The sequence below is a fragment of the Cervus elaphus genome, chromosome 20, assembly GCF_910594005.1.
Source record: "Cervus elaphus chromosome 20, mCerEla1.1, whole genome shotgun sequence".
Taxonomy (NCBI): domain Eukaryota; kingdom Metazoa; phylum Chordata; class Mammalia; order Artiodactyla; family Cervidae; genus Cervus; species Cervus elaphus.
The window spans coordinates 31,468,753-31,487,512 of record NC_057834.1 but is presented as its reverse complement, the minus strand read 5'-3'; the positions used below and the strand labels follow the sequence as shown (position 1 = coordinate 31,487,512).

The 18,760-nt window shown below is 66.8% G+C and overlaps 1 protein-coding gene and 10 non-coding genes across 11 annotated transcripts; 6 read left to right on the top strand and 5 right to left on the bottom strand.

Annotated features, from left to right (window-relative positions):
• Window positions 1-2,464: 2,464 nt before the first annotated feature.
• LOC122676379 (basic proline-rich protein-like) lies at window positions 2,465-7,993 on the bottom strand. The gene is made up of 8 exons (XM_043875555.1): window positions 7,928-7,993; window positions 6,611-6,760; window positions 6,071-6,336; window positions 5,496-5,925; window positions 3,588-5,393; window positions 3,152-3,520; window positions 2,699-2,966; window positions 2,465-2,487 (listed from the first exon to the last, which is right to left on the bottom strand). Exons 1-8 carry the CDS (start codon window positions 7,991-7,993, stop codon window positions 2,465-2,467), a joined length of 3,378 nt encoding a protein of 1,125 aa, XP_043731490.1.
• Window positions 3,098-3,168, bottom strand: TRNAG-GCC. The gene has a single exon. It is a non-coding gene; the product is annotated as a tRNA-Gly (tRNA).
• TRNAL-CAG lies at window positions 4,610-4,692 on the bottom strand. The gene has a single exon. It is a non-coding gene; the product is annotated as a tRNA-Leu (tRNA).
• TRNAD-GUC lies at window positions 5,206-5,277 on the top strand. Its single transcript has one exon. It is a non-coding gene; the product is annotated as a tRNA-Asp (tRNA).
• TRNAG-UCC lies at window positions 5,989-6,060 on the top strand. The gene has a single exon. It is a non-coding gene; the product is annotated as a tRNA-Gly (tRNA).
• Window positions 6,377-6,448, top strand: TRNAE-CUC. Its single transcript has one exon. It is a non-coding gene; the product is annotated as a tRNA-Glu (tRNA).
• Window positions 7,994-12,242: 4,249 nt separating the features above from the next.
• Window positions 12,243-12,313, bottom strand: TRNAG-GCC. Its single transcript has one exon. It is a non-coding gene; the product is annotated as a tRNA-Gly (tRNA).
• Window positions 12,314-13,754: 1,441 nt separating this feature from the next.
• Window positions 13,755-13,837, bottom strand: TRNAL-CAG. The gene has a single exon. It is a non-coding gene; the product is annotated as a tRNA-Leu (tRNA).
• A 524-nt stretch (window positions 13,838-14,361) lies between these two features.
• Window positions 14,362-14,433, top strand: TRNAD-GUC. Its single transcript has one exon. It is a non-coding gene; the product is annotated as a tRNA-Asp (tRNA).
• Window positions 14,434-15,144: 711 nt separating this feature from the next.
• On the top strand, window positions 15,145-15,216 carry TRNAG-UCC. Its single transcript has one exon. It is a non-coding gene; the product is annotated as a tRNA-Gly (tRNA).
• A 316-nt stretch (window positions 15,217-15,532) lies between these two features.
• TRNAE-CUC lies at window positions 15,533-15,604 on the top strand. Its single transcript has one exon. It is a non-coding gene; the product is annotated as a tRNA-Glu (tRNA).
• Window positions 15,605-18,760: the final 3,156 nt, after the last annotated feature.

Here is an 18,760-nt window from a genome sequence, read left to right as displayed (position 1 = left end):
CAAGCGAGCCACAGAAACGGAGTGCCAGACGGGGGCCAGACCCGGTCGGAACAGGGTGGGCCCACCGTCCCGCCCCAGAGACCCAAGTCCCCACTCACCAGGACCAGATGTCCAGTCTCGGGTGTGCCATTGCTGGGGGCTCAGGGTGGGATGGTGGGTGGTGGTTGGCAGCGGGGATGCCTGGGGTTTCATGAGGACCAAAGAGAGCTCCCATCTGACCGAGCACACCCCGTCCTGGGTGCACACCCGCAGAGAACAAACCTCGGAGAGGTCTAAAGGTCCATACTCGCCGTGCACACTGCAGCACTATTTGCCATAGCCACGACACGGAAGAAACCCCAGTGCCCGTCCTCGAACGGCGGGCCCAAGAAGATGTGGCATAGATGTCCCAAGGAACGATCACTCGGTCCTAAAGAGAAAAGGAAAGGATTGCCATTTGTCACAAGCAATGATGGACCTAGAGACTCTTAGACTTGGTGAAGAATGTCAGACCGAGTTGGACAAAAGCATGTGGAACGTGTAAAAGAATACAAAACGAACCTATTTGCCGAAGAGAGACCGGCTCACGCAGAAAACCGCCTTGGTGTAAGGCAGGCGGAAGGGCAGCGGTGGAGGGATGACTCTGGAGCTGCAACGAACAGATACGCAGGACCGCCTATGATGGGAGACGCACCAAGGTTGTCCAGTTCAACACAGGCAATAAGAGTCAGTACCCTGTAATAACCTCAAGTGGAAAAGAGTCTGAAAACATACATGAAATCTGAAATCTGTACCTGGGAAACAGAATCACGTTGCAGTCCATCGGAAAGGAGCCCAATGTTGGAAATCCACTCTACTTCCACAACAACCGCTACTATGACTTTGGAGTAAGCTTTCAAAAGGACACTGAATACCATAGGTAACTGAGTAAGCGGGAGACAGGCGAGCGGGGTCCATATCCGTGAAAGGCTCAACTCTTCATTCAGAAAGGCACATGCAAACCCCACGGTCGTGGCAGCACCATTTGCCGTAGCCAAGACAGGGAGAAACCCCTAGTGCCCATCCCCAGCGGCTCACCCACGAAGATGCGCTGTCAGAGACAGGGAGAGAACAGGATGTCACTGAGCCGTCCACAAGAGTCACATAGTGTCACTGGCAGCAACAGCGGCCGGAGCTGCAGAATATGACCCTTGGTGAGGGGAGTCGAACAGACAAGGTCACAGATGGGTGGAATCGAAAGTGTTGTACAAATTCATCCCTGTGCCAAGCAGCGACAGCCCCCGAGACACAGGAAAGCAGCTTCGGGCTTCCCAAGGGCAAAGTCAGGGACGGAGGGATGAATGAAGAGCCGGGCTCAACGGATATACCGTACTCGTGCTGAGTAGAAAGGAGACGACCAGCAAAGACACACCGGATACCACAGGGAACAGGATGCAATCGCCTGTCACCCCCTGTAATGGAAAGCGATCTGAAAACATCATCCTACACACACAGGACGGAATCACGACGCTGTCCAGCGGAAACGGACAGCAGGGTGTAGACCAGCTACACTTCCAGAACAACATCTACTGCTCCCTGGAAGTCAATCAGTCGAGGATCAGTCCAGCAATAGGCAAAAGAAGAGCTTACGCTGTGATCCAGCAAACCCAATCCCGGGTACCCATCGGGAAAAGACATCACCCCTGCTGGGAGGAGATGCAGGCATCCCCCAGGGTCATCGCAGCCCTCTGTGCCAGAGCCGAGACATGGGGAACGCCCAAGTGCCCGGCGGCACGTGGCCGGCACGAGAAGAAGAGGTATATGTGTACCGTGGAATATGACGCAGCCGTCAAGGAGGAGCGGCCATCGCCACGGGCCGCGACGCTGGACGGACCCACAGAAGGGTCCACTGAGTGAAGTGAGTCGGGTGCAGAGGGACAAAGCTCTGTGGACTCTGCCAACGAATGCAAATGAATCTATGTGCAAAAGGGAAAACGACCTTCAGACATAGAAAACGTCCATAGGGCTACCCAAGGGGAAAGGCAGCGGACGGACGAAGTTGGAGGCGGATCAAGAGAGAGGAGCTAGTATACCTACAGGAGATAAGCAACAAAGCTTTCCTCCGTAGCATGAGATCTGTATTCGTATCTCGCCTCAACCTACACTGGAAAATCACCTGGAAAAGAACAGGGGACTGAATCACTGTGCCGTGCACCTGAGACTAACCCGGGAAAGGAAATCAGGTCTACTGGCGTTGGAAGAAGCAGAAAAAGGAAGAGCCCAAGGGTTGGGGTTGGGGTTGGGGGGAGACGGGCCAGTGGGCCAAAGGCAGAGGCGGGTTCCTTGACAAGAGTAGGATTTGGGATGGCTCATGGAGGAACCGGGCGCGCGCGTGGGCGGGAGGGGGGCAGTGGAGATGGGGGAGGTGGGGAGCAGGGGTGGGGGTGGGTGGGATGGGTGCGTTTGGGGGAGCAGGGGGATGGTGAGGGTGCAGGCTGAGGTGGTGTTACTGGCGGAGCAGGGCTGATGCTGAGGTGAGGCGGGCAAGAGGGTTTCAGGGGAGGGGGTGGTGTGTGAGGTGGTGAGGGCGTTGCTGTTGGAAACCGATCTGGGCCCAGGGCCGGGAGCATGTGGACGTCTGAGGAACTCCTCCTGCAAGCTGATGCTCCAGGGACCCTCCAGGGAAAAGGGAGGTATCCTTGCCAGATGTGGCAACTTCCTTGCTCCTGGCTGTGCAAACGGAGGGTGATTGATTCTCGGAGTGTGGCGAGAGTGAGCCAGGGAGCTTGGAGACAGACGTTGGGAAAGGTGAAGAGGTGGGGCCGGCGGCTGCCAGAGGTGGGGTGTGCCTTCCAGCGCAATCCGTGAGCCACCGGCTGGGTCCGCGTGAGGAAGCCAGCAACCACAAGGGAGGTGTCTGGGCACACGGGCGGCTGAGCCCGCAGGGCTTGGGGCCACAGCGGCTTGGCAGCAGGGCCGTGTGTGGGGGCGGGAGGGGTCGTGGGCAGCTGCGTGGGAGAGGCAGCGGGCGGCAGGTAGCAGCCAGCGGTTGCAGGAGCGCTCCCTTGAGCGCCTTGGAGCGGGCAGACCTAGCTCGGCTCTGGGACTGCAGTGCGGGACCAAAAGGGGACGCTGGGGTTGCATGGGCCGGGAATCGAACCCGGGCCTCCCGCGTGGCAGGCGAGAATTCTACCACTGAACCACCCATGCACCGGTGGCCGCCGCCGCCCGACGCCGCCCCAGAGGCGCTGGCCAACACCCGCCCGTCACTGCTCACCGCTCGCCCAGTGGGCATCTGTCTGCTCCATCCGAGCAGGAGACGACGGGCGGCCGACCTCAAAGCCAGGGTCCGGGCACGTGCAGGACCCCAGGGCGCGGCGCTCTCGGAGGGACCCCGGGGCGGCGGGCCGCCGGCCCACTCGGCCGGTCCCGCGCCTTCTGCGCCGACCACGGCCGCCGCGACGCTGTCGGTGTCGCCCGAGGGGGCCAGGAGCCGACGCCGTCTGCGTGGGCAGGCGCTGCGTGGTCGCCGCGGCCGCGCGCCGACGTTCCTCTCAGCGACCTGCCGGGTCCCGACCCAAAACCCCTCTGGCGGGCTGGCTTTCCGGCAGGGGCGGGATGGAGCGTGCCATTGCGGGCGGGGGCCGGGACCCCGGGCTCGGCCTGTGCTGGATGCTCGCGAGCGCGGGAGCGCGACTCCCCGGGGCGCCCCCGCCGCCGCCCCGAGCGGCGCTCAGGCCCCAGGACCCAAAGGCGTTGTGAGCCTGGCTCCTGCGCTCTGGCCGACGGCGCTCGCGGGCGCTCCGCTCTGACAGGGTGGGTGGTGGTGGTGGTGAGGAGGGGCCCTTGGGCAGAGCGGCTCCTGGCTCGGGGACTGCCGGCTGAGGCAGGGAGCACGCCAGGCCGCGCTTGGCTCCGGCCCGGGCGGCGGCTTCCCCCCCTCCCCCCGGGAACGGGCGCGGTGGCGCCGAGGGCCGGGGCGCGGGCTGGGCGCCTGTGGCTGGGCTGGACGGGCACGCAGGGCTTCCGCTCCCACCCCAGCCGAGCGCCCTTCCCGGGACGGGTTCGTGCACGGAAGGCCGGTGTTCGCCGGCCCGCAGCAAGGGTGCGTGGCGCGCGTCCCGGGCGGGAGGCAGGCAGGTGTGGCCCGGCCGAGGCCGCAAGGCGGAGAAGCGTGGAGGGCACGCAGCAGCCCCCTGGCGGGCAAGGCGGGGGGGCTCGGCCGCCTGGGTGTGGCTGGGTGGCGCAGGCGGGCCGGCGGCGCGGGCGCGGACGACAGGGTGCCGGCCGGAGGGAGAGCGGCCGGGGGCGGACGTGGAAGCAAGGCTGCGAGAGCGACTTGGCCGTTCAGCAGGCAGAAGTCGCGGCGCCCGCGAAGCGAGGAGGGCTCGCCACCCGGCGCGGGGCCGCGTGCGTCGGCGCCGACGGGGGTGGGGCGGGGTGGGGCCTTGCGAGTGGGAGGGTGGGCGAGGGTGCGCGAGGCGCAGGCGGGGAGGCCGGAAAAGCAGCAGCTGCAGCCGCAGACACCTGGGGAGGAAAGCTGCGCTGAGAAGGACTGAAGGTTCCTGGTGGCGGGGGGCGGGCGTGTGTGGAGAAAGGCTGTGGCGCGGGGAGGACGGGTGCGTTTGTCCGGCGGGCCAAAAGGCTGGCTTGTCAGGAGTGGGATTCGAACCCACGCCTCCAGGGGAGACTGCGACCTGAACGCAGCGCCTTAGACCGCTCGGCCATCCTGACGGCGGGCCTGGGCGGGCGCGTGGCCGCTCGCCTGGCTGAGACCCGACGCGGCGCGAGCCCCGGCGCCCGTGGCGGGCCGCGCGGTGCGCCGCGCCAGGCAGGCAGGCGGCCGTCTGGCGTGGGTGAGCGACGGGGCCGGCCGAGGCGCCTGGCTGCGCCGCCGGTCGCGCCCCGGACCCAGCCCGGCCCTTGGCGGGCCGTCCCCTCCTCACCCGCGCCCCTCCTCGCCAGACGCGGGCCGGCGCGCGCCCACCGTGTCCTCGCAGCCTCGCTTGCCTTCTCGGACCCCCTTCTCCCGGCGGAATGGCCGCGTTGGAGGCAAGAGGCGGCGCGCACGAGGAGTGTCCGGTGCCCCGGGGGGTCCGGGTCCGTGTCGGGGTCGCGGGCCGCCTCTGTGACCGAGGCGGTTGGTTTGGTGGGCGGTCGGGTCGGGGCCCGTGCTGGGCACGGGGGAGGCGTGGGCAGGCAGCCCGAGAGCCCGAGAGGGGCCGGGCGGCAGGGCGGTCGCCGCCGTCCTCGTTAGTATAGTGGTGAGTATCCCCGCCTGTCACGCGGGAGACCGGGGTTCGATTCCCCGACGGGGAGGCAACACAGCCTTTTTGGTGGCCGCGGTGGCTCTCTGTCCTGCCGCCTGGCCCCCAAGGGCCCTTCGTCTCCTCCGTCCGCCTTTGGACCAGGCGCCTGGCCACCGCCGACCGCCTCTACCGGTGCAGCCCTCCAGCCTGAGCCCTCTGTCGTCGCCGGGCGCTCGGTCGCCACGGCGGAGCGACGGCCTCCTTGGCCACCCCACGGCCTTGCCCGACCATAGCCGGATCTTGCGGCCCGCCCGCCCACAGGGGCTGCCTCAGTGGGCTCCTAGGCTCGCGACCGGCGCGGCGCGGCAGAGCGCCGTGACGCCTGCAGGCGGCTGGCTCCCGTGTCCCCCTGTCGTCGTGGGAAGTGGCCTCGCCCAGCGCACGGTGGAGAAGGGCTTTGGCCAGCTGGCTGCTGGAAGCCGCGTGCCCCGCGTTGCCCCCCGGGGGTGAGGGCGGAGGCGTTCGCGGGCCGCGGCGGGGAGCGAACGGCCGGGGGGCCGCAAGGCCGCGGGAGCGCCGCCCCGGGGCGGTGGGGCCGGTGGACCCCGGCCGCTGCGTAGAGCTGGCGCGGATGGGGTTGCTGGTGGGCTGCTGGTGGCGCCGGCGGCGGCGCAGAGCCTCCCGCTGACGGGGCGTCGGGGCAGGGATGCGGCGGCGGCTGCGGCGAGAGTGTGCTGGGGCGAGCCCGGGGCCGGCGTCTGGCGGCGGCCCGGGCTGAGCAGCGTTGGTGGTATAGTGGTGAGCATAGCTGCCTTCCAAGCAGTTGACCCGGGTTCGATTCCCGGCCAACGCAGCAGGCCGACCTTTTGCTGAGCTCCGCCGCCCTCCCGGCTGGGGCGTTCGGGGCAGAGAGAGCTGGGAGCAGGGAGCCAGGCAGCTGGCGCGCGGCTTTTGGCGTGTGTGCGAGAAGCCGGTGGCGCGCGCAGTGTTTTGAGGCTGCTGAGAGCAAGACGGCCCGCCAGGGCAGGCGGACTGACAGGGCCGGCGGGCGGCTGGACTTGCCTTGCCAAGGCCGAGTGTGGGCACCACGGTGGCGCGGGCGGGCGGGCGGGCGGGCGGCCCGGAGGCGCTGGGTTCGGCAGGAGCAGGCGAGGGCCGAACCCCGACGCTCCCTGGTGGTCTAGTGGTTAGGATTCGGCGCTCTCACCGCCGCGGCCCGGGTTCGATTCCCGGTCAGGGAAGCCTTTCTTCTTCCCCTCCGCCCGCCACCTGCCGATCTCCTCGCCGGCGACCCCACCACCCTTTTAGCCTACGCTTGCTCAGCGCTGCCACAGAGGCCCCGGGACCCTGCACCTCCAGCCCAAGCACGATTCAGGCCAGCCCCGCCGTGCCCCGGGGCAAACCTTTTGGCCGCAGTGGCCACCTCGCGCCGCTTCCACCACGACCCGCCTGAGGCCTCCCAGCCCCAGCCCCCGCCCCCTCCCTCCTGAGGGGCGGCGGCTGCTGCCCCTGGTGGCGGCCGCCATGCTCCTGGGCTTGTGCTGGTTCTCCTGCTGTCAGTGGTGGTGGGGAGGAGGAGGGGTCGGACAGGGCGGGTGGGGGTAGGGGTCGGGGCGTGGGCTGTGGTGGTCGCCACAGGCCGAAGACGAGCGAGGGGGATCTGCCTCTGGGAGTGGGGCCAGTGGCCACGGACACGCCTGCCTCCCCATGCCCCGCGTGCCAGCCACCTCTCTGGGCGGCTGGGCCATTGAGTGCCAGGTCCCGGGCTGGCTGTGACTCCCGTGCGCCGCTGGTGACTCCAAGAGGGTGCTGGTCCTGAGTGGGCTCTGGGAGGCGGACCACGGCGCCCGGGAGGCATCGGTATCGATGGGTTCAGTCGCTCAGTGCGCTGCAGCAGCCCAGGCTTCCCTGGCCATCACCAACTCCCGCAGCTTGCTCAAACTCAGGTCCAGCGAGTCGGCGATGCCATCCAACCATCTCACCTTCTGGCGTGGCGTGTCGTCCCCGTCTCCTCCTGCCTTCCGTCGAGGTCTTTTCCAGGGAGTCAGTCCTTTGCGTCAGGTGGCCAGAGGACTGAATGAAGTGTCAGCTTCAGCCTCAGGGCTTCCCATGAATATTCAGGACTGATTTCCTCTAGGATTGACTGGTTGGATCTCCTGGCAGTCCAAGGGACTCTCAAGAGTCTTCTCCAACACCGCAGTTCAAAAGCATCGATTCTTCAGCGCTCAGCTTTCTTTATGCTCCATCTCTCACATCTGTCCGTGACTGCTGGACAGACCGTGGCTTCCACGAGATGGACCCTCGTGGCAGAGTCATGTCTCTGCTTCTCGACATGCTGGCTAGCTTGGTCAGAGCTTTTCTCCCAAGAGGCGGACGTCTTTTAATTTCATGGCCGCGGCCACCGGCTGCAGTGATTTGGGGGAGCCCCCCCCCACCTCAGTGACGTCTCTCCCGGTGGCCATTGTTTCCCCATCTGTTTGCCATGAAGTGATGGGACCGGATGCCACGAGCTTAGTTTTCTGAATGTTGAGTTTGAAGCCAACTTTGTCATTTTCCTCTTTCACTTCCATCAAGAGGCTCTTGAGTTCTTCTTCGCTCTCCCCGAGGCAAAGGGGTGAAGACGAATGTGGGCCTGTGCTGCGAGTCACAGCACCGCGCGGGGGAAGTGAGGGAGCACACAGATCCCGGCGGGGCGGGCCGGCCGGGAAAACCCAGCCAACCAGCCGGGAGGTGGCAGATGCGCCCCAGGCAGTGATGCCGGCCAGGGTGGACACGCCGACCAACATGGTGTTTCCCTTGCCTGACCACAGCTCTCAATCCTACCAGAGTGAGGCAAGGTTTCCCAGATGTCTCTCCCCGACAACGAACCAAAGGGGGGCACCTGGGTGCACACGCAGACACGCAGACACACACACACACAGCGCCCTGTTCCACGCACCCCTGCCCTAGATATGACATCTCCTACTTTGCCATTCTCTCCAATCTGTCTGTCCAGGATCAACTCCATCCCTCTCCACAGACTGTCATCGTCGTCCCCAGGAACTCTCGCCGGGGGTCATCGCCACCCACAATCTCCCCTTAGCCCAATCTTGAGCCCGTCTGTAACCCCAAAGGGTTTCACGACTGTTGAAGGGCTGTGTCCTTTGGGGGGTGGGGTGGGGGAGTGGACGGCCGACGAAGGGCACCATCCTGCGGCGAGGGCGGCACGCTCGGGGGCGACGGGACAAAGCTGAGTCCCCTGGGCAAAAGGAGAACCTGTGGCCTGACGCGTGCTAGCCATCGCCGCAGGAGGTTTCCTCGACGCCCCTGCCGGGGCCGTGGGCGTCAGCGTGCGTGGGTGAGAGTGCGGGACGAAGCTGCCTGGGGCCATGGCTGGTGGGTGCCCCACGAGGATCAGGGACCGGGGCAGAGCCATCGCAGGGAGAGGGGGCGGCAGCGAGCAGGGTGCGGGGAGGCAGGCCCAGGGGTGCTTGGGCGTGGCGTCTGCGTGGAGGGCCGGCGGGAAGGGGGAGGCATGGGACTCGCGGGGACCTGGCCGAAAGATGGGCCGGCCACTCGAGCAGGGCCTCTGCAGAAGCATGGAGGCGGTGGCGACGCCGTGCCAGGCACCCGTGTGAGGCTGGGACAGGTCTGCGGTCGGGGTGGGCGGGTGGCAGGGGTGGGTCTGCGGAGCTGGAGGCAGGCCCGCACTGGTGAACGCCAGGGCAGGGCAGGGCGTGTGAGGGATGGCCCGGGGCTGCAGGGGGACGGTGGCGGGTAGATGGGGCCGAGCCTGGGGTCTGGCGGGAGAGGCAGAGGGCAGGCGGTGACCCTGAGGGGGCTGTGGCGTGAGGGAGGTGGTGGGAGAGCACGCCGTGTGGGCGGGCTGGCGCGCGGTGCCGCAGGTTGCTCAGGCTCGGCGGTGGGCTGGGGCTCCGGGCGCTGGCTAGGACGCTGGCAAGCGAGCCACAGAAACGGAGTGCCAGACGGGGGCCAGACCCGGTCGGAACAGGGTGGGCCCACCGTCCCGCCCCAGAGACCCAAGTCCCCACTCACCAGGACCAGATGTCCAGTCTCGGGTGTGCCATTGCTGGGGGCTCAGGGTGGGATGGTGGGTGGTGGTTGGCAGCGGGGATGCCTGGGGTTTCATGAGGACCAAAGAGAGCTCCCATCTGACCGAGCACACCCCGTCCTGGGTGCACACCCGCAGAGAACAAACCTCGGAGAGGTCTAAAGGTCCATACTCGCCGTGCACACTGCAGCACTATTTGCCATAGCCACGACACGGAAGAAACCCCAGTGCCCGTCCTCGAACGGCGGGCCCAAGAAGATGTGGCATAGATGTCCCAAGGAACGATCACTCGGTCCTAAAGAGAAAAGGAAAGGATTGCCATTTGTCACAAGCAATGATGGACCTAGAGACTCTTAGACTTGGTGAAGAATGTCAGACCGAGTTGGACAAAAGCATGTGGAACGTGTAAAAGAATACAAAACGAACCTATTTGCCGAAGAGAGACCGGCTCACGCAGAAAACCGCCTTGGTGTAAGGCAGGCGGAAGGGCAGCGGTGGAGGGATGACTCTGGAGCTGCAACGAACAGATACGCAGGACCGCCTATGATGGGAGACGCACCAAGGTTGTCCAGTTCAACACAGGCAATAAGAGTCAGTACCCTGTAATAACCTCAAGTGGAAAAGAGTCTGAAAACATACATGAAATCTGAAATCTGTACCTGGGAAACAGAATCACGTTGCAGTCCATCGGAAAGGAGCCCAATGTTGGAAATCCACTCTACTTCCACAACAACCGCTACTATGACTTTGGAGTAAGCTTTCAAAAGGACACTGAATACCATAGGTAACTGAGTAAGCGGGAGACAGGCGAGCGGGGTCCATATCCGTGAAAGGCTCAACTCTTCATTCAGAAAGGCACATGCAAACCCCACGGTCGTGGCAGCACCGTTTGCCGTAGCCAAGACGGGGAGAAACCCCCAGTGCCCATCCCCAGTGGGCTCACCCACGAAGATGCGCTGTCAGAGACAGGGAGAGAACAGGATGTCACTGAGCCGTCCACAAGAGTCACATAGTGTCACTGGCAGCAACAGCGGCCGGAGCTGCAGAATATGACCCTTGGTGAGGGGAGTCGAACAGACAAGGTCACAGATGGGTGGAATCGAAAGTGTTGTACAAATTCATCCCTGTGCCAAGCAGCGACAGCCCCCGAGACACAGGAAAGCAGCTTCGGGCTTCCCAAGGGCAAAGTCAGGGACGGAGGGATGAATGAAGAGCCGGGCTCAACGGATATACCGTACTCGTGCTGAGTAGAAAGGAGACGACCAGCAAAGACACACCGGATACCACAGGGAACAGGATGCAATCGCCTGTCACCCCCTGTAATGGAAAGCGATCTGAAAACATCATCCTACACACACAGGACGGAATCACGACGCTGTCCAGCGGAAACGGACAGCAGGGTGTAGACCAGCTACACTTCCAGAACAACATCTACTGCTCCCTGGAAGTCAATCAGTCGAGGATCAGTCCAGCAATAGGCAAAAGAAGAGCTTACGCTGTGATCCAGCAAACCCAATCCCGGGTACCCATCGGGAAAAGACATCACCCCTGCTGGGAGGAGATGCAGGCATCCCCCAGGGTCATCGCAGCCCTCTGTGCCAGAGCCGAGACATGGGGAACGCCCAAGTGCCCGGCGGCACGTGGCCGGCACGAGAAGAAGAGGTATATGTGTACCGTGGAATATGACGCAGCCGTCAAGGAGGAGCGGCCATCGCCACGGGCCGCGACGCTGGACGGACCCACAGAAGGGTCCACTGAGTGAAGTGAGTCGGGTGCAGAGGGACAAAGCTCTGTGGACTCTGCCAACGAATGCAAATGAATCTATGTGCAAAAGGGAAAACGACCTTCAGACATAGAAAACGTCCATAGGGCTACCCAAGGGGAAAGGCAGCGGACGGACGAAGTTGGAGGCGGATCAAGAGAGAGGAGCTAGTATACCTACAGGAGATAAGCAACAAAGCTTTCCTCCGTAGCATGAGATCTGTATTCGTATCTCGCCTCAACCTACACTGGAAAATCACCTGGAAAAGAACAGGGGACTGAATCACTGTGCCGTGCACCTGAGACTAACCCGGGAAAGGAAATCAGGTCTACTGGCGTTGGAAGAAGCAGAAAAAGGAAGAGCCCAAGGGTTGGGGTTGGGGTTGGGGGGAGACGGGCCAGTGGGCCAAAGGCAGAGGCGGGTTCCTTGACAAGAGTAGGATTTGGGATGGCTCATGGAGGAACCGGGCGCGCGCGTGGGCGGGAGGGGGGCAGTGGAGATGGGGGAGGTGGGGAGCAGGGGTGGGGGTGGGTGGGATGGGTGCGTTTGGGGGAGCAGGGGGATGGTGAGGGTGCAGGCTGAGGTGGTGTTACTGGCGGAGCAGGGCTGATGCTGAGGTGAGGCGGGCAAGAGGGTTTCAGGGGAGGGGGTGGTGTGTGAGGTGGTGAGGGCGTTGCTGTTGGAAACCGATCTGGGCCCAGGGCCGGGAGCGTGTGGACTTCTGAGGAACTCCTCCTGCAAGCTGATGCTCCAGGGACCCTCCAGGGAAAAGGGAGGTATCCTTGCCAGATGTGGCAACTTCCTTGCTCCTGGCTGTGCAAACGGAGGGTGATTGAGTCTCGGAGTGTGGCGAGAGTGAGCCAGGGAGCTTGGAGACAGACGTTGGGAAAGGTGAAGAGGTGGGGCCGGCGGCTGCCAGAGGTGGGGTGTGCCTTCCAGCGCAATCCGTGAGCCACCGGCTGGGTCCGCGTGAGGAAGCCAGCAACCACAAGGGAGGTGTCTGGGCACACGGGCGGCTGAGCCCGCAGGGCTTGGGGCCACAGCGGCTTGGCAGCAGGGCCGTGTGTGGGGGCGGGAGGGGTCGTGGGCAGCTGCGTGGGAGAGGCAGCGGGCGGCAGGTAGCAGCCAGCGGTTGCAGGAGCGCTCCCTTGAGCGCCTTGGAGCGGGCAGACCTAGCTCGGCTCTGGGACTGCAGTGCGGGACCAAAAGGGGACGCTGGGGTTGCATGGGCCGGGAATCGAACCCGGGCCTCCCGCGTGGCAGGCGAGAATTCTACCACTGAACCACCCATGCACCGGTGGCCGCCGCCGCCCGACGCCGCCCCAGAGGCGCTGGCCAACACCCGCCCGTCACTGCTCACCGCTCGCCCAGTGGGCATCTGTCTGCTCCATCCGAGCAGGAGACGACGGGCGGCCGACCTCAAAGCCAGGGTCCGGGCACGTGCAGGACCCCAGGGCGCGGCGCTCTCGGAGGGACCCCGGGGCGGCGGGCCGCCGGCCCACTCGGCCGGTCCCGCGCCTTCTGCGCCGACCACGGCCGCCGCGACGCTGTCGGTGTCGCCCGAGGGGGCCAGGAGCCGACGCCGTCTGCGTGGGCAGGCGCTGCGTGGTCGCCGCGGCCGCGCGCCGACGTTCCTCTCAGCGACCTGCCGGGTCCCGACCCAAAACCCCTCTGGCGGGCTGGCTTTCCGGCAGGGGCGGGATGGAGCGTGCCATTGCGGGCGGGGGCCGGGACCCCGGGCTCGGCCTGTGCTGGGTGCTCGCGAGCGCGGGAGCGCGACTCCCCGGGGCGCCCCCGCCGCCGCCCCGAGCGGCGCTCAGGCCCCAGGACCCAAAGGCGTTGTGAGCCTGGCTCCTGCGCTCTGGCCGACGGCGCTCGCGGGCGCTCCGCTCTGACAGGGTGGGTGGTGGTGGTGGTGAGGAGGGGCCCTTGGGCAGAGCGGCTCCTGGCTCGGGGACTGCCGGCTGAGGCAGGGAGCACGCCAGGCCGCGCTTGGCTCCGGCCCGGGCGGCGGCTTCCCCCCCTCCCCCCGGGAACGGGCGCGGTGGCGCCGAGGGCCGGGGCGCGGGCTGGGCGCCTGTGGCTGGGCTGGACGGGCACGCAGGGCTTCCGCTCCCACCCCAGCCGAGCGCCCTTCCCGGGACGGGTTCGTGCACGGAAGGCCGGTGTTCGCCGGCCCGCAGCAAGGGTGCGTGGCGCGCGTCCCGGGCGGGAGGCAGGCAGGTGTGGCCCGGCCGAGGCCGCAAGGCGGAGAAGCGTGGAGGGCACGCAGCAGCCCCCTGGCGGGCAAGGCGGGGGGGCTCGGCCGCCTGGGTGTGGCTGGGTGGCGCAGGCGGGCCGGCGGCGCGGGCGCGGACGACAGGGTGCCGGCCGGAGGGAGAGCGGCCGGGGGCGGACGTGGAAGCAAGGCTGCGAGAGCGACTTGGCCGTTCAGCAGGCAGAAGTCGCGGCGCCCGCGAAGCGAGGAGGGCTCGCCACCCGGCGCGGGGCCGCGTGCGTCGGCGCCGACGGGGGTGGGGCGGGGTGGGGCCTTGCGAGTGGGAGGGTGGGCGAGGGTGCGCGAGGCGCAGGCGGGGAGGCCGGAAAAGCAGCAGCTGCAGCCGCAGACACCTGGGGAGGAAAGCTGCGCTGAGAAGGACTGAAGGTTCCTGGTGGCGGGGGGCGGGCGTGTGTGGAGAAAGGCTGTGGCGCGGGGAGGACGGGTGCGTTTGTCCGGCGGGCCAAAAGGCTGGCTTGTCAGGAGTGGGATTCGAACCCACGCCTCCAGGGGAGACTGCGACCTGAACGCAGCGCCTTAGACCGCTCGGCCATCCTGACGGCGGGCCTGGGCGGGCGCGTGGCCGCTCGCCTGGCTGAGACCCGACGCGGCGCGAGCCCCGGCGCCCGTGGCGGGCCGCGCGGTGCGCCGCGCCAGGCAGGCAGGCGGCCGTCTGGCGTGGGTGAGCGACGGGGCCGGCCGAGGCGCCTGGCTGCGCCGCCGGTCGCGCCCCGGACCCAGCCCGGCCCTTGGCGGGCCGTCCCCTCCTCACCCGCGCCCCTCCTCGCCAGACGCGGGCCGGCGCGCGCCCACCGTGTCCTCGCAGCCTCGCTTGCCTTCTCGGACCCCCTTCTCCCGGCGGAATGGCCGCGTTGGAGGCAAGAGGCGGCGCGCACGAGGAGTGTCCGGTGCCCCGGGGGGTCCGGGTCCGTGTCGGGGTCGCGGGCCGCCTCTGTGACCGAGGCGGTTGGTTTGGTGGGCGGTCGGGTCGGGGCCCGTGCTGGGCCCGTGCTGGGCACGGGGGAGGCGTGGGCAGGCAGCCCGAGAGCCCGAGAGGGGCCGGGCGGCAGGGCGGTCGCCGCCGTCCTCGTTAGTATAGTGGTGAGTATCCCCGCCTGTCACGCGGGAGACCGGGGTTCGATTCCCCGACGGGGAGGCAACACAGCCTTTTTGGTGGCCGCGGTGGCTCTCTGTCCTGCCGCCTGGCCCCCAAGGGCCCTTCGTCTCCTCCGTCCGCCTTTGGACCAGGCGCCTGGCCACCGCCGACCGCCTCTACCGGTGCAGCCCTCCAGCCTGAGCCCTCTGTCGTCGCCGGGCGCTCGGTCGCCACGGCGGAGCGACGGCCTCCTTGGCCACCCCACGGCCTTGCCCGACCATAGCCGGATCTTGCGGCCCGCCCGCCCACAGGGGCTGCCTCAGTGGGCTCCTAGGCTCGCGACCGGCGCGGCGCGGCAGAGCGCCGTGACGCCTGCAGGCGGCTGGCTCCCGTGTCCCCCTGTCGTCGTGGGAAGTGGCCTCGCCCAGCGCACGGTGGAGAAGGGCTTTGGCCAGCTGGCTGCTGGAAGCCGCGTGCCCCGCGTTGCCCCCCGGGGGTGAGGGCGGAGGCGTTCGCGGGCCGCGGCGGGGAGCGAACGGCCGGGGGGCCGCAAGGCCGCGGGAGCGCCGCCCCGGGGCGGTGGGGCCGGTGGACCCCGGCCGCTGCGTAGAGCTGGCGCGGATGGGGTTGCTGGTGGGCTGCTGGTGGCGCCGGCGGCGGCGCAGAGCCTCCCGCTGACGGGGCGTCGGGGCAGGGATGCGGCGGCGGCTGCGGCGAGAGTGTGCTGGGGCGAGCCCGGGGCCGGCGTCTGGCGGCGGCCCGGGCTGAGCAGCGTTGGTGGTATAGTGGTGAGCATAGCTGCCTTCCAAGCAGTTGACCCGGGTTCGATTCCCGGCCAACGCAGCAGGCCGACCTTTTGCTGAGCTCCGCCGCCCTCCCGGCTGGGGCGTTCGGGGCAGAGAGAGCTGGGAGCAGGGAGCCAGGCAGCTGGCGCGCGGCTTTTGGCGTGTGTGCGAGAAGCCGGTGGCGCGCGCAGTGTTTTGAGGCTGCTGAGAGCAAGACGGCCCGCCAGGGCAGGCGGACTGACAGGGCCGGCGGGCGGCTGGACTTGCCTTGCCAAGGCCGAGTGTGGGCACCACGGTGGCGCGGGCGGGCGGGCGGGCGGGCGGCCCGGAGGCGCTGGGTTCGGCAGGAGCAGGCGAGGGCCGAACCCCGACGCTCCCTGGTGGTCTAGTGGTTAGGATTCGGCGCTCTCACCGCCGCGGCCCGGGTTCGATTCCCGGTCAGGGAAGCCTTTCTTCTTCCCCTCCGCCCGCCACCTGCCGATCTCCTCGCCGGCGACCCCACCACCCTTTTAGCCTACGCTTGCTCAGCGCTGCCACAGAGGCCCCGGGACCCTGCACCTCCAGCCCAAGCACGATTCAGGCCAGCCCCGCCGTGCCCCGGGGCAAACCTTTTGGCCGCAGTGGCCACCTCGCGCCGCTTCCACCACGACCCGCCTGAGGCCTCCCAGCCCCAGCCCCCGCCCCCTCCCTCCTGAGGGGCGGCGGCTGCTGCCCCTGGTGGCGGCCGCCATGCTCCTGGGCTTGTGCTGGTTCTCCTGCTGTCAGTGGTGGTGGGGAGGAGGAGGGGTCGGACAGGGCGGGTGGGGGTAGGGGTCGGGGCGTGGGCTGTGGTGGTCGCCAGCGCGGGCCGGCAGCGGCCGCGGCGGTGGCCACAGCCGAAGACGAGCGAGGGGGATCTGCCTCTGGGAGTGGGGCCAGTGGCCACGGACACGCCTGCCTCCCCATGCCCCGCGTGCCAGCCACCTCTCTGGGCGGCTGGGCCATTGAGTGCCAGGTCCCGGGCTGGCTGTGACTCCCGTGCGCCGCTGGTGACTCCAAGAGGGTGCTGGTCCTGAGTGGGCTCTGGGAGGCGGACCACGGCGCCCGGGAGGCATCGGTATCGATGGGTTCAGTCGCTCAGTGCGCTGCAGCAGCCCAGGCTTCCCTGGCCATCACCAACTCCCGCAGCTTGCTCAAACTCAGGTCCAGCGAGTCGGCGATGCCATCCAACCATCTCACCTTCTGGCGTGGCGTGTCGTCCCCGTCTCCTCCTGCCTTCCGTCGAGGTCTTTTCCAGGGAGTCAGTCCTTTGCGTCAGGTGGCCAGAGGACTGAATGAAGTGTCAGCTTCAGCCTCAGGGCTTCCCATGAATATTCAGGACTGATTTCCTCTAGGATTGACTGGTTGGATCTCCTGGCAGTCCAAGGGACTCTCAAGAGTCTTCTCCAACACCGCAGTTCAAAAGCATCGATTCTTCAGCGCTCAGCTTTCTTTATGCTCCATCTCTCACATCTGTCCGTGACTGCTGGACAGACCGTGGCTTCCACGAGATGGACCCTCGTGGCAGAGTCATGTCTCTGCTTCTCGACATGCTGGCTAGCTTGGTCAGAGCTTTTCTCCCAAGAGGCGGACGTCTTTTAATTTCATGGCCGCGGCCACCGGCTGCAGTGATTTGGGGGAGCCCCCCCCCACCTCAGTGACGTCTCTCCCGGTGGCCATTGTTTCCCCATCTGTTTGCCATGAAGTGATGGGACCGGATGCCACGAGCTTAGTTTTCTGAATGTTGAGTTTGAAGCCAACTTTGTCATTTTCCTCTTTCACTTCCATCAAGAGGCTCTTGAGTTCTTCTTCGCTCTCCCCGAGGCAAAGGGGTGAAGACGAATGTGGGCCTGTGCTGCGAGTCACAGCACCGCGCGGGGGAAGTGAGGGAGCACACAGATCCCGGCGGGGCGGGCCGGCCGGGAAAACCCAGCCAACCAGCCGGGAGGTGGCAGATGCGCCCCAGGCAGTGATGCCGGCCAGGGTGGACACGCCGACCAACATGGTGTTTCCCTTGCCTGACCACAGCTCTCAATCCTACCAGAGTGAGGCAAGGTTTCCCAGATGTCCCTCCCCGACAACGAACCAAAGGGGGGCACCTGGGTGCACACGCAGACACGCAGACACACACACACACAGCGCCCTGTTCCACGCACCCCTGCCCTAGATATGACATCTCCTACTTTGCCATTCTCTCCAATCTGTCTGTCCAGGATCAACTCCATCCCTCTCCACAGACTGTCATCGTCGTCCCCAGGAACTCTCGCCGGGGGTCATCGCCACCCACAATCTCCCCTTAGCCCAATCTTGAGCCCGTCTGTAACCCCAAAGGGTTTCACGACTGTTGAAGGGCTGTGTCCTTTGGGGGGTGGGGTGGGGGAGTGGACGGCCGACGAAGGGCACCATCCTGCGGCGAGGGCGGCACGCTCGGGGGCGACGGGACAAAGCTGAGTCCCCTGGGCAAAAGGAGAACCTGTGGCCTGACGCGTGCTAGCCATCGCCGCAGGAGGTTTCCTCGACGCCCCTGCCGGGGCCGTGGGCGTCAGCGTGCGTGGGTGAGAGTGCGGGACGAAGCTGCCTGGGGCCATGGCTGGTGGGTGCCCCACGAGGATCAGGGACCGGGGCAGAGCCATCGCAGGGAGAGGGGGCGGCAGCGAGCAGGGTGCGGGGAGGCAGGCCCAGGGGTGCTTGGGCGTGGCGTCTGCGTGGAGGGCCGGCGGGAAGGGGGAGGCATGGGACTCGCGGGGACCTGGCCGAAAGATGGGCCGGCCACTCGAGCAGGGCCTCTGCAGAAGCATGGAGGCGGTGGCGACGCCGTGCCAGGCACCCGTGTGAGGCTGGGACAGGTCTGCGGTCGGGGTGGGCGGGTGGCAGGGGTGGGTCTGCGGAGCTGGAGGCAGGCCCGCACTGGTGAACGCCAGGGCAGGGCAGGGCGTGTGAGGGATGGCCCGGGGCTGCAGGGGGACGGTGGCGGGTAGATGGGGCCGAGCCTGGGGTCTGGCGGGAGAGGCAGAGGGCAGGCGGTGACCCTGAGGGGGCTGTGGCGTGAGGGAGGTGGTGGGAGAGCACGCCGTGTGGGCGGGCTGGCGCGCGGTGCCGCAGGTTGCTCAGGCTCGGCGGTGGGCTGGGGCTCCGGGCGCTGGCTAGGACGCTGGCAAGCGAGCCACAGAAACGGAGTGCCAGACGGGGGCCAGACCCGGTCGGAACAGGGTGGGCCCACCGTCCCGCCCCAGAGACCCAAGTCCCCACTCACCAGGACCAGATGTCCAGTCTCGGGTGTGCCATTGCTGGGGGCTCAGGGTGGGATGGTGGGTGGTGGTTGGCAGCGGGGATGCCTGGGGTTTCATGAGGACCAAAGAGAGCTCCCATCTGACCGAGCACACCCCGTCCTGGGTGCACACCCGCAGAGAACAAACCTCGGAGAGGTCTAAAGGTCCATACTCGCCGTGCACACTGCAGCACTATTTGCCATAGCCACGACACGGAAGAAACCCCAGTGCCCGTCCTCGAACGGCGGGCCCAAGAAGATGTGGCATAGATGTCCCAAGGAACGATCACTCGGTCCTAAAGAGAAAAGGAAAGGA

What these genes read in the sequence shown, in the direction of transcription:
- LOC122676379 (XM_043875555.1), bottom strand. Translation starts at nt 7,993, where the DNA reads ATGTTGGTCGGCGTGTCCACCCTGGCCGGCATCACTGCCTGGGGCGCA. An exon ending in CATCTGCCACCTCCCGGCTG is followed by an intron (nt 6,761 to 7,927) that starts GTTGGCTGGGTT and finishes CACCACTGACAG; the next exon opens with CAGGAGAACCAGCACAAGCC. An exon ending in CCCGGCCCCCGCCCGCAATG is followed by an intron (nt 3,521 to 3,587) that starts GCACGCTCCATC and finishes GGGACCCGGCAG; the next exon opens with GTCGCTGAGAGGAACGTCGG.